This window comes from Cygnus atratus, chromosome 32 (assembly GCF_013377495.2).
Source record: "Cygnus atratus isolate AKBS03 ecotype Queensland, Australia chromosome 32, CAtr_DNAZoo_HiC_assembly, whole genome shotgun sequence".
NCBI classification, from domain to species: Eukaryota; Metazoa; Chordata; class Aves; order Anseriformes; family Anatidae; genus Cygnus; species Cygnus atratus.
In genome coordinates, this window is record NC_066393.1 from 610,723 (window position 1) to 624,657 (window position 13,935).

Below are 13,935 nucleotides of genomic sequence, written 5' to 3' on the forward strand. Positions count from 1 at the left end.
GATCCAGTTGGCATCACCAAGCCCAAAGCAGGACAGAATATAGCTGGCACCAACAGATCCAAGGCAGGACAGGATCCAGCTGATATCACCAAGCCCAAAGCAGGACAGGATCCAGCTGGCACCAACAGGTCCAAGGCAGGACAGGACCCAGCTGACATCACCAAGGCCAAAGCAGGACAGAATATAGCTGGCATCAACAGATCCAAGGCAGGACAGGACCCAGTTGGCATCACCAAGGCTAAAGCAGGACAGGATCTATCTGGCACCAACAGGTCCAGGGCAGGACAGGATCCAGTTGGCATCATCAAGGCCAAAGCAGGACAGGATCCAGCTGGCACCAACAGGTCCAAGGCAGGACGCGATCAGGTTGGTACCATCCATGTCACCCACCCCAAAGCAGAACAGGATCCGCTCAGCACTGTGCAGATCACCCAGCCCAAAGCTGAGCGGGTTGTGGTGGGGGGCAAACAGACCACCATGAGCCCATCACGTTGGGTTTCGGTGGGGACCACGCAAGGCATCAAGCCCAAAGCAGGTTGGGATCCGGTTGGTACCACCAGGAGCACCCAGACGCTGATAGGACGGGATCCTGTTAGTGCCACTCAAACCTATGGGTGGCACCCACGGCCCAAAGCAGGGCAGGACTCAGCCCCCACCACGGTGCTTCCCATGTGGAGGAACCACCACTTGGGAGAACCAGGTCCAGAAGAGGCCATAAGGAGCACTCATCCTGCAGCAGCGCTGGATCTGGGTGGTACCATGGGGAGCACACATCCCACAGCAGAACTGGGTCCTGAAGGTCCCATCAGCATCACACATCCTCCAGCAGGACTGGATCCAGAAGGCAGCACACGGAGCGCACATCCTGAAGCAGAACTGGGCCTGGATGATACTGTATGGAGCACACATCCCACAGCAGAACCAGGGCAAGGTGGTACCACATGGGATCCACGTCCTTCAGCAAGACCAGGTCCTGAAGGTCCCATGAGGAGCACATGTCCTGTGGGTGCAGAACTGGGTGCAGAAGGTACCATGAGAACACGCCCTGTGTTGGAACTGGATCTGGACAGTACCCGAATGGGTACTTCAGCAGAACCAGATCCTAGAGGCAACAAACATGCTTCAGCAGAACCAGGTCCAGAAAGTACCATGTGGAGCACACATCCAACAGCAGAACCAGGTCCAGAAGATACCACGAGAATCACACATCCCACAGCAGAATCATATACAGATGGTGCCATGTGGAGCACACATCCCACAGCAAAACCAGGTCCAGAAGGTACCATGATGAGCACACATCTCACAGCAGAACCAGGTCCAGGAGGTACCATGTGGAGCACAAATCCCACAGTAGAACCAGGTCCAGAAAGTACCATGATGAGTACACATCCCATAGCAGAACCAGGTCTAGACGATACCATGATGAGCACACATCCTACAGCAGAACCAGATACAGATGGTGCCATGTGGAGCATGCATCCAACAGCAAGACCAGGTCCAGAATATACCATGACAAACACATATCCCACAGCAGAACCAAGTCCAGGAGGTACCATGACGAACACACATCCCACAGCAGAACCACGTCCAGGAGGTACCATGAGAAGCACACATCCCACAGCAGGACTGGATCCAGAAGGCAACACACAGAGCATAAGTCCTGCAGCAGAACTGGACCTGGTTGATATCATATGGAACACACATCCCACAGCAGAACCACGTCCAGGAGGTACCACATCGGGTGTTGAACTGGATCCAGAAAGTACCATGAGGAGCACACATCCTGCAGCAGAACTGGGTCCAGATGGTACCATGAGGAGCACACATCCTACAGTTGAACTGGGTCCAGAAAGTACCATGAGGAGCACACATCCTACAGTTGAACTGGATCCAGAAAGTACCATGAGGAGCACACATCCTACAGTTGAACTGGGTCCAGATGGTACCATGAGGAGCACACATCCTACAGCTGAACTGGGTCCAGAAAGTACCATGAGGAGCACATATCCTACAGTTGAACCGGATCCAGAAAGTATCATAAGGAGCACACATCCTCCAGAAGAGCTGGGTCCAGAAGGTACCATGTGGAGCACACGTCCTCCAGAAGAACCAGGTCTACATGGCACCTCGCAGAGTGCACATTCTTCAGCAGAACTGGGCTTGGCTGATACCTTACAGAGTGCCCGTCCCACAGCAGTTGTTCACACGTGGAGCACACACCCTTTAGCAGAACCAAATCCAGATGGGACCATGAGGAGCTCACATCCTGCAACAGCATCAGGTCGAGACAGTACTACGTGGGGGACACATTCTTCAGATGATTTTGATCTCAATGGAACAATGAGGAGCGCACATCCTTCAGCAGAAGCAGGTCTAGAAGGCACCATGGAGAGCACACGTCCCACATCAGAACCAGGCCCAGAAGGTACCATGTGGAGCTATATGGATGGGTGAACTGTTGGCGAAGAGAAGGGGAGGGAGGGCAGGTGGACAGAAGAGCACACCGATGGGTGTGTGGGGGTGAGGAGGAGGGGGATGGGATGGGATGGGATGGGATGGGATGGGGTTGGAGATGGGGATGGGGTTGGGATGGGATGGGATGGGATGGGATGGGATGGGATGGGGTGGGATGGGGTGGGGTGGGATGGGCTGCTGTTGGGTGGAAGGGTTTGAGAGGGAGGGGCAGAAGAAGAGGAGATGACAAAGAAAGGGGGGCAGGAGGGGAAGGAGAGGGGGTTGTCTCATGGACTCTGTGTCCCTTCCCCATCCAGGTGCTGGCACAGGCTTGGGCCTCACTGGGGTCTCTGTGCCCCCCACCACATCTCCATCACCCCCCTCATCTCTGCCCCCCTCCCTGTGGCCGGCCAGCCCCCCTGCCCTTGCAGTCCAACTGGGTCCGGACTCTGCCACTCGCTCCCAGCACCCCACAGAGCCCCCCAGCACCTGGGAGCCACCAGCACCCATCCAGTACCCAGAGGAGACCCCCAGCACCCACGGACACCTAGAACCCACCCAGAGCCCCCCGGGGAACCCCAGCACCCAGGGACCCCCAGCATACACCCAGCACGCCGTGGAGACCCCCCCTGCCTGGAAGGAGCTTGTGCTCTCCCAGCATCCCCCTGCAGAGCCCCCCAGCTCCTGGATGCCCCCAGCCCGCTTTACCCAGTCCCCACCAGGGACCCACAGCCCCCAGAGCCCCCCAGCACTCACTGTGCTCCCCCCAGGTGCCACCAGCCCTTACATGCTTGCTGCCCCCTTGGAGCACCCCATGGAGCTCCCCATCCCCCAGAGTCCCCCAGCATCTCCTCAGCACTCCGTGAAGTTGCTTGGCACCCCAACCCCCCCAGCGCCCCCCCAGAACCTCACTAACACCCTCAGCTCCAAGAGCCCCTTGGCACCTTTCCAGTATCCAATGGAGCCCCCCAGCACCTGGACCCCCCCAGCACACACCCAGCACCCCATGGGGATTTTTGACACCCAGGGCCCACCAGCACCCCCCCAGCACCCTGTGGAGACCTTCAGCACCCAGGGACCACCAGCATCCCCCCAGCACCCCATGAAGTTGCTCATCACCCAGAGGACTCCCCCACCCTCCCAGCACCCTATGGAGATCTTTGGCACCCAGGGACCCCCAGCATCCCCCCAGCACCCTATGAAGATCTTTGGCATGAAGGGCTCACCAGCACCCCCTCAGCACACCATGAACCCCCCCAGCACCCTGAGACCCACAGCACCCCCCCAACACCATATGGAGACCCTTGGCACCCAGGGACCCCCAATCCCTCCCCAGCACCCTATGGAGACCTTTGGCACCCAGGGCTCACCAGCACCCCCTCAGCACCCCGTGAAAGCCCCCAGCACCCTGACACCCCCAATCCCTCCCCAGCACCCTATGGAGACCCTTGGCACCCAGGGACCCCCAGCACCCCCCCAGCACCCTGTGGAGACCCTTGGCACCCAAACCCTCCCAGTACCCACAGAGCTCCTCCACACTGCCCCTGACAGCCCCCTGGACAGCCCCATGCTGCTTGGGCCCCCATGTGCAGGTAGGTCTATGGGACTTGGGGGGGGGGGGGGCAGCAGTCCCTGCCTGGGACGCCTGAGATGAGCACTGGGAGGGCCCCCAGTGTTGGGGGGGTGTTGGGGGGCTTGAGGGGGGGCACAATGACGCACAGTGTGTCTCTGCTTCTCGTCCCGCAGGTCCAGCTCCACCAGCAGTGCCAACACCCCCCTCGGTGGGGGGCCAGGGGGGTCCCTGCATGGCCCCCCTGCTGCGGGTGCTGCTGTGGGAGGTGCGGGGGCTGCGGGGGCAGCTACGGGCCCTGGCCCGTGCCCAGCGGCGGGGGGCTCAGCGCCTGGAGGCTGTTGCCCGCCGCCTGGGCCGGCTGTCTGCCCTCAGCCAGCATCTCCTGGGGGCCCCCCCCCGGCTCTATGGGGCAGTGGGCACCCAGGGCGGTCTTTGTAGGGGCTGCAAGTGAAATAAAGCCGGGCCAGTTCCCCAAATCATCTCGAGCATTGTTTTTTTTTGGGGGGTATGGGGACTTCACCCACTGCAGTCCTGGAAAGGGAGTGTTGGGCACCCCCCCAACCTGCTGGGTGTCCGTCCCCCCCCCCCAGGTTTGGAGTGCCCGCAGCAGCTGTGGGGCTGTTGGGATGCTGCCCTCCCTGTGCCCTGCTGCCCTTCCCTTCACCTGTCTCCCCCTGCAGCCCCCCAGAGAGGCAGCGGCCAAGGCTCCTGAGGCTGGAAATCCCCTTTGTGCCCTCCTCGCCCCATTTTTGGGGTTCCCCATCTCCAGCCCCCAGAACCCCCATCTGGGGCCCTCCCAGCTTGCCCCCCCCGGCGCCTGCCTGACTGCTGCCCCATTCCCCTTCCTCCCCTTGGCTTTCACTTCCCCCCCCCACACAGACCCCACCCCCAGACCTTGCGTTAAAAGGGTGGCCGCGAGGTGGAGGGACCCCAGGCTGGCAGCATGGGGAGGCTGCACGGATTGGGGCTGTGCCTGGGTGAGGGACCGGGGGGGGGGGGGGGGGAACATGGGGGGGGTACAGAGCTGGGGGGTACGTGTGTGGGGGGTGGGGTTTAGAGCTGAGGGCACATGGGGGTGTCAGCTCGGGAGGGTCCTGGGGGGGGGTCAATGGGATGGGTGCTGCTGCCTCCGTCCCATTACGACTCTTCCCTCTCTCCCTCCAGCTCTGTGCTGCGGCGTCGTGATTGGATCTGGTATGTGGGTGCTGCTGGGTGTCACTGGGGGGGGGTGTCCCCTGGGTGCCACTTGTGTGCCCTGCGGTCAGTGTCTGCTGGATGTGGCAGGCACTGGGGCAGGGGCAATAGGTGGGAGGGCTTGGACTGGGCAGACTGGGGCTCTACTGGGCAAAGTGAGGCCATACTGGGCAGACTGGAGTCATGCTGGTGCTGAGCTGGTGCTGAGCTGGTGCTGTACTGGGCAGGCTGGGGTCGTGCTGGGGCTGTGCTGAGCAGACTGGGGCTCTTCTGGGCAAAGTGCGGCCATACTGGGCAGACTGGGGTCATGCTGGTGCTGAGCTGGTGCTGAGCTGGGCAGACTGGGGCTCTTCTGGGCAGGCTACACTGGGGTTGTATGGGGGCTGAGCTGGGCAGCCAGGGGCTGCACTGGGGATACTGGGACCCCTTTCCCTATGCATCCCTGCTGTGCTCTTCCCCCCACAGTGCCCGTCCGGCTCGTGGGTGGCCGGTCCCAGTGCCACGGGCGCGTGGAGCTGCTGCAGGCCGGCGCCTGGGGCTCTGTCTGTGCCTCAGGCTGGGACCGGGCGGCCTCCCGTGTGCTCTGCCGGGAGCTGGGCTGTGGCCGTCCCCGCCTCGTCCCCGCACCCTGCAGCCCCACAGCGGCCGACGGGCCCCCAGTGGCCCTGCAGCAGGTACAGTGCTCGGGGCAGGAGCCGGCCCTGGCGCACTGTGGCCTGCAGCCACGGGACACCCCGTCCTGCCCCTCAGACCGGCTGGCTGCCGTTGACTGCGAGGGTGAGCATGCGGCAGGCCGTGGGGTGCTCAGCCTCGAGTGGGGGGGTCAGTCTGGGCCTGGCCTGACCCCCCCTCGTCCTGCAGAGCCATTTGGGCTGCGGCTGTCCGGGGGCCCCGGGCGGTGCGCGGGGCGGCTGGAGGTGCAGCGCAAGGGGAGCTGGGGCACGGTGTGCGACGACGGCTGGAGCGCAGCGAACGTGGCAGTGGTGTGCCGGGAGCTGGGCTGCAGGGAGGTGCCGGCAGAGCTCCGTGGGGATCGGCCACACTTCGGGCCCGGCACAGGGCGCATCTGGCTGGATGATGTGTGGTGCCGGGGCCAGGAGGGCACCCTGCAAGATTGTGCCCACCGAGCCTGGGGGTACCACGACTGCACCCATGATGAGGATGTCGGCGTGGTCTGCCAGGTGCGGGACCGTCCCTGCTGCCCCATGTGAGGCTTGGTGTGGCCACAGGGCCCTGCAGGGCAGGATGTGGCCATGCTCAGCCTTTTCTTCTCACAGGACCCCTGAGCACTGCAGCTCTGCCCATGGCCATCCCTGCCGCCATCAGCCGTCACATCCACCCCTCCTGCAACGCCTCCAGCGAGGGGACCCCAAACCCAAACAGGACCCTGCTCACGGCTGTCTTTGCCCCGACAAAGCCCACCAGTGGGCGTGGGAGCTCCTGCTGGAGCCCCCGATGCCCCTTGCCTGGTTATTAAACGCAGAGCAGCCATAACACTGAGATGGGGCTGCGGGTTCTCGTGCTGTGCGCTGCGTGGGGGTCCGGCACAGGGCAGGGGTACCGGCCACCCCAGGTGTGGCACCGTGCCCAGCCTGGCCCCCTGCCCAGGCCCTCCCCCGCGGCCCCCTGACCCCGTTATGAAACATCTCGTTAGCACTGATCCCGCCAGCCACCTGTCCGCTGCCGGCACCCAGCCCGGCCGGGGGATGGGACCGGCTGCCTGCCAGCAGCTCTCAGCCATGGGGCCAGGGCCAGGCCTTGCCCTGCTGGGGGGTGGGCAGGGGGAAAAAATGGGGGCAGGGGGGCTGGATGTGGTGCAATAGGGACGATGAGGGGCAGGGAGTGGGGTAATGGAAGGCAATGGAGGGCAAAGAGGCAAGGAGTGGGGTCATGGAACCAGGGGGGCAAAGGGGCAGGGAGTGGGGTAATGGGAACTGAGGGGGTAGAGGGGCAGGGAATTGGGTAATGGGGGCCAGAGGGGGCAGACGGGCTGGGCACAGGGCAGTGAGGAGCAGATGTGCTGGGATTGGGGGACTGCAGTGTAGCTGGGGGGCAGAGGGGCATGGAGTGGGGCAGTGGGGCCTGGGGAGGGTCAGAGGGGCGTTGAGTGGGGCAGTGGGGAGCAATGGGAAGGCAAGGAGGCAGGGAGTGGGGCAATGGGTGCTGGAGGAGAAGAGGGGCAGGGAGTTGGAAATGGGAGCTGGAGGAGAAGAGGGGCAAGGAATTGGAAATGGGGGCTGGGGGGCAGAGGGTCATAGCATGGGGCAGTGAGCTCGGAGGCAGAAGTTGGGGACTGTGGGTGGTGGGGTTTATTGGAGGGGGGGGGGGAACACAATCCATCCCTGGCAGCAGAAGGGGACAGGGGACAAATTGGGGGCAGAGGGACGTCCCCAGCTCCTCTTGTAACATGGGGCCATGCCGGGCTCTGTCCCCAGCCCAGTGACAGGGACAGGCCTGAGCTCTCGCCACCTGGCCCGGCTGCCCGCCGGCTATTTCGGTGCCCCCGCAGCTGTTGGTACCTCCGCCCCCTGCCACCCCCGCAGCCTGGCCACCACGCTCCCTCCCACGCACTGGGGACCTGGCCAGCAAAGGCCACTGCCTGTCCCTGTCCTCTGCATCCTCTGCATGCCGCCGGGGCCGGAGACGTGCCGGTGGGGCTGAAATTTGTGGGGCTGGCACTGGCCCCTGGGGATGGTTCCTGGCAGGGCAGGAGGGCAATGCAGGGGGCCAGCCCCAAAACCACTGCTCCAGGGCAGGGGGGACAACCCCAGCAGCAGCCTCTGCTCCCCATACTGGGGACGGAGAGGGCAGGGTGAGTGATGGGGTTATGTGACCTTCTCCCGTCCGGCCACGTGCCAAGCGGGTCCTGTTAATGTGCTGTCAAGTATTAATTACCTCCCAGCGGGCTGGGGTCAGGGCAGCCGTAAGCAGCTGGGATGGGGGGAAAGAGCAGGTGGGGAGGGAGAGGGAGAAACAACAGCTCCCAGGGCAGGGTGCTTGGGGAGAGGCAGGGATGTGGCCGTGGGAACTGGCGAGTGGGATGGATGAGGATGTGGGAAATGGGGAGGAGGGAGCAGGCCACGGGAAATCGGGGAGAGGGAGGGATATGGACATGGGGAAAGGGGGAAAGGGAGGGCTGTGGGTGTGGGAAAAGGGGGAAAGGGAGTGGTATGGACAGGGGAAAATGGGGAAAGGGTATGGATGTGGGAAAAGAGGGAGAGGAAGGGACATGGGAACAGGGGGATGGGGGAGATATGGACATAGGAAAAGGGGGAGAGGGAGGGATACAGCCTGGGAACTGGGGCAGGAGGAGAGAGACAGGCACATCCCAGGGGCACAGGGCAGGAGCAGCTTTGGGGGTGCAGCTGTGGGGCAGATTTGATATCGGGGCGCTGAGCAGGTGCAGGGATGAGCCCAGCCTCACACCCCCTGCTCCCCCCACCCGGTGCCAGTGCCACCCCCCCATGCACAGGGCAGCATCAAGGAGCCCCCCGCATCTCCTGTGGGGCAAAGCCTGACTGGTGCCTACTCCTCCTGCCCCTACGAGCGCTGGGTGCGCTGCGTCTGAGCGCTGCTTCCTTGGCAGGGCAATGCGCACACACACGCACGCGTGTGTGAGTGCGCGCGCGCGCCACCAGCAGGGCTCTGCCAGCCCCAGCTCAAAATAGACCCCGGGAGCGCTCCTGCAGAGGGGCCCAGATGTGAGTCAGAGTGGTGGGACGCGGGTTAATTTGTGGGCAGGGGGTGCTGGGAATGGTGGCAGAGGGGGCTCCGTGCAGGGACAGTGTCAGCCTGGGGTCAGTGCCCCCCATCCTTGGGCCATCAGATGGGGCTGATCCATACATACAACCCAAAACCTGTCCCTGGACTGTCCTGCCCCACACCTGGGGGTCTGGTGCCCATTGCTTGCTCCCGCAGCTCCATAGGACCAGTGGGGTAAACCTCCATGGGAATAGGGGCCAACCTCAGGGGGGAGTGTGGTGAGACGCTGGGGAGGGGGAGGAGGCACAGAAGGGCCCAGATATGGGAGTGGGGAAACTGAGGCAGAGGAGGGACGAACATGCAACAAGTGTTGGCAAGGCTGGAGCCGTGGCTTTGCAGGGTGGTAGCAGTGGCCAGGGAGCTGCTGCAAGCAGGGGACAGGGGAGTGAAGGTGTGGGGGGTTGCTGCTGGAGGTGTCCTGTGGGGGGTCAGTGGCTTGGGGATGTAAAGGAGCTGTGACATTCCCACTGACATTAGCAGTGCACTGGTACAGAGTGCAGGCTCCGTGCCATGTGTCTGTCCATCCCTGCGCCGTCTGTCCGTCCAAGCAGGGTGCCTGTCCCACACACCACACTTTGTCCAGCCATCCCTGCAAGCTGTCCTCCGTTCTGTCCATCCGTCCATCCCACACAGCTCCCTGTCCATCTGTCCCCCCCACACTCTGCTCCTTCTTTCAGCTGTCTCTTCCTGCAGGGTGTTGTGCTGTCTGCCCACCCACCCATGCACCCAGACCTGTCTGTTCCCCCCGCGCCATGCCCCATGTCTGTCTTTCTGTCCATGCCCTTGGTGCTCTGTCCATCTGGCCATGCACCGTGCTCCATGTGCCCCTGCCTGCCGTGCTCCATCCCTTCTGTCTGTCCCCACCTGGACTGCCCTGTCTGTCTTTCCCTTCCATACTCCGTTCTGTCCGTCAGTCCCCCCATGCCTCTCTCCATCCTGTCCGTCTGTCCCCACGCAATACCCTGTCCGTCCTGCCCCTGCCTATGTTTGGAGGTCGGCACGCGTTGTGCCTGACACATGTTCCCAGCTCGAGCGGGAGAGATTAGCACGGGCCGGCGCTGCCCTGGGTCCAGCGGCTTCGGAGCACGCAGGAAAATCTGAGTCACGGCTCCGGGCTCCGGGGCGGCTGCGGGGCCAGTGGCACCGCGCCGTGCCCCAGGGACAGCGCAGAGACACCGGTGAGCCTCATGCTGCTCGGGCTGTCCGTGTGCAACCCCAGCAGATGCCAGCTTTCGCTCTGTGGCTTTCTTGCACAGCTCAGCCCCCATGGCAGGGGACAGGGAGGGGGGGACAGGGCTGTTTTTCCTGCCCCACACACCCAGGGGTGGCTGTGACCCCCCCCTGCGGCTGTGCCGGTGCAGGGGGCTGCAGCCAGCGGGATGGGAGAAGGGTCTGGGTCCTGTTTCACAGGTGGGGATGGAGGAGAGAAGGGCTGGGAGTGGGCAAAGGGCAGAGCCAGCACTGACCCACTGCCGTGGGGGGATGTGGGGTGGGATGTGGGGCTGTCCATGGGGGCTGAGCATCCCAGCTGGGCTGGACTGGGCTAACTGGGTTGGGCTGGGCTGGACTGGGCTAGAATGGGTTGGACTGGGCTAGGCTGCATTGGACTGGACTGAGCTGGGCTGAACTGGGTTGGAATGAGCTGGACTGGAGAGGATTGGACCTCACACTTCACTAGACTGAACTGAGCTAGACTGGACTGGACTGGGCAGCATTGGGCTGGGAGAGCTGAACAGGACTGAAGAGGGCTGTACTGGGCTGTTTCAGACCATACTGGTGTGGGCTGCACTCAGCTGGACTAAGCTGGGCTGGACTGGGCAGCACCAGCTGGGTGTCCCCAGGCTTCCCCTGCGTGTGACAAGGGGGGACGTCACACTGGTGTGGGGTGCTTTGGCTCCGCAGGGCCCATGGAGGAGTCAGAGGAGGATGGGGAGGACAACGAGGTGTTCCTGGAGCAGCTGATGATGCGGACAGGCCAGGCCTGTGCCGCGGCAGGAGCTGGAGGAGCAGTACACCTGTGCTGGAGGAGTTGGGCAGCGGCACCTATGGCCGTGTGGTGCTCACCGAGCCCCGCGACGGTGGTGAGGAGCTCTGGGGGGTCCCTGCCCTGGTTCGCCCCATGGCCACTTCATCCCTGACATCCCTCCGAAGTGCTGACCCTCTCCCCACTTCTCAGGCTCACCAGTGGTCCTCAAGCTGATGCTGAAGGAGCACACGGAGTGGAGGGCGTTCCTGAGGGAGTACTGCATTGCCCTGTGCCTCTCTGGCCACACCGCCTGCATCCGTGCCCTGCCCGTCGCCTTCGAGAGTGCCACACACTTCGCCTTCGGACAGGAGCTCGCTCCTGCTGGGGACCTGTGCACACTCCTCACCCCTGGGGTGCGTGCCGTACAGGGGCTCTGCCAAGGGCTGAGGGGCTGATGAGGGGCTGCTGGGGAGGGAATAGGGAGGAGAAGGTACCGGGGTGGCTTGGCAGGGGGTGCAGGGAGGGGGCAGGAACCCTAACCCTAACCCTAAGCCTAAGCCTAAGCCTAAACCTAAACTTAAGCCTAACCCTAACCCTAAGCCTAAGCCTAACCAACCTCTTGCTGTGAATTGGGACACACTTGGCAGCACGGGGATGTGTCTGGGGGCTGCTCTGGGCTGAAGCCCATGCTGGTGGCACCAGGCAGGGTGCTGGGGGCTGCAGCACCCTCTGTGGCAGGCAGTGACGGTGCTGCCATTCCTGCAGGAGGGCTTGGCGGAGGTGCTGGTGAAGCGCTGCGCCTCCCAGCTGGCGGAGGCTCTGGATTTCATGCACAGCCGGGCCCTGGTCCACCGGGACGTCAAGCTGGACAATGTGCTGCTCTTCGACCGTGAGTGCCGGCTGGTGAAGCTGGGCGACTTCGGGCTCACCCGCCTGCAGGGCTCTGCCGTTCGTGCGATGTCCAGCACCCTGCCCTATTCCCCACCAGAGCTCTGTCTGCTCCAGGGCTTGGACACGCTGGAGCTGGACTCCAGCCTCGATGTCTGGGCCTTTGCCGTGCTGCTCTTCTGCCTCTGCACCGGCTGCTTCCCCTGGGCTGTGGCTGCCAGCCCTGACCCCCAGTTCGAGGACTTCAGTGCCTGGCAGAGCGGTGCAGAGGGGCGGGAGGCACCTCCATCCTGGCAGGCCTTTGGCTACGGGGCGCAGGAGATGTTCCGTCGCCTGCTGAGGCTGGACCCTGATCGCCGGAGCCCGGCCATCGAGGTGCAGAAATACCTGTCCCTGCCGTGGCTGACAGGACAGGACACCGGGGCTCGGCTGGATGGTGGCGACAGGGGGGAGGCAGCAGCAGGAAACTCCCAGACCCCCATTACCCAGGGCTGTGCCCCAGCCGGTGGCTCAGTAGGGGGTGTGAGGGATGCTGCAGTTGCTGGGGAGCAGGGTGATGGCAGCTACAGTAGCGGGGACGGTGTACCCACACCGCCTTCTGGTACCCTCGCCCTGTGCCACTAGTCAGCATCTCCATCAGCCCCGGGGATAGGCAGCGAGGGGGGTCCTGAGGTCTGGGCCAGGGTCTTCTTGTGGGCTGGGGTGAAAACTTGGTCCGCACGCAGTACCCTGGGTGTAAGGGTCAGAGGCAGCAAACAGTGCCAGAAAAGTGCTGCAGGCAAGGGAAGGAGGAGCAATGCTCGGGGCAGCATTTTGGGGGGGGGGGGTCAGGGATGCCAGTCCCATCTCAGCACCTCACCTGCTGTTAATGAACATCACTCATGATGACAAAATGCCTGATTAACAAATGTGCTAGGGTGGCAAGGAGAAGCCAAGGGAAAAGCAGCCAAAGGTTGACAGAGAAGTGGGAGGAGAACAATCAGTCAGAAATCATTAAGGCTGGAGCAAGGCCTTGGCAGGAGCAGCTGCAAAAACGGCTCAGTAACAGCAGGGGAACTCAGAAATGGGTCCAACCTCCCCTACTTGCACGTGTGTGTGAGGAGGCTGTCATCCCTGCTGTAATTAGTTAAGATGCCAAGCAGTCTCCTTGGGGTTAATGAGCTGAAGAACCAAGCATGAGCCCTCCAGGCACACAGCTGGGCTGGGAGGAGCCGCAGGGCGAATTTAGTGCTTGACGGAAACCTGATCAACGTGGGATTCAGCTCCCTCTGAGCTATGCAAGGCTCTGCCACTGGCTGGATAATCTGCACCACAAGGACTGGGTAATACAAAAGTCTGAAGAGAGCAGAGAGAGTGAGCTGGGATGGCGATGGATGTGGAGGAGGTGGTGGTGGGGAGGGGTGTCAGGAGAACGGGCATCAGCAGCGTGAAGTGTCACAGATATCAGCAGAGGGGTTCCAGAGGTGAAGCCGCTGAGGTCTGGGCTGTTTGCACCAAAGTGGAGTTCACCTGGGGTGGGCACAGTGCATGCTGGTTGGACAAAAAACCTGCTCCCTCCAGGCTCACCCTGCTCTGCCCAGGGAGCCCAGAGGGTTGCTAAGTGCTGCCAGCAGCATGCCAGCCCTTCCCATCGCTGGTGGGAGCCCACCAGAAAGCTGGGGAGGGATTTATCGGGTTGTGTAGTGATAGGACGGGGGGTAACAGCTTTAAAATAAAAGGGTGTAGATTTAGATAAGATCTTAGAAAGAAATACTTCATGATGACAGTGGTCCAGGTCATGCAGAGAAGCTGTGGATGCCCCATCCCTGGAAGTACTCAAGGCCAGGTTGGATGGGGCTTTGGGCAACCTGGTATGGTGGGAGGTGTCCTGGGTACCTAGAAAGAGATGGTCTTTAAGGTCCTTCCCAGCCCAAACTGTTCTTTGGTTCTGTGATCTCCTGCCAAGTGAGAGGAGCCCCGCTGCACAGTGGAAGGAGAGATGGAAATCAGCTGAGGTGCTGAAAGTTAATAAAATTCTCTGTCGTTTTGCCTTTTTTTAACTGTGTTTTCCCACGAGCCCTGAATCTCCTCTGGGTGCCACGCTTGCAGAGGGAGGTAT

At 62.5% G+C, this 13,935-nt stretch overlaps 1 protein-coding gene across 1 annotated transcript; it reads left to right on the forward strand.

Annotated features, from left to right (window-relative positions):
* Positions 1–10,890: 10,890 nt before the first annotated feature.
* Positions 10,891–12,461, forward strand: LOC118259884 (uncharacterized serine/threonine-protein kinase SBK3-like). The gene is given in 5 exon segments (XM_035569742.1): positions 10,891–10,965; positions 10,967–10,999; positions 11,001–11,064; positions 11,160–11,362; positions 11,715–12,461. Coding segments are annotated over 5 exon segments (1,122 nt in total).
* The last annotated feature ends 1,474 nt before the right edge of the window (positions 12,462–13,935 follow it).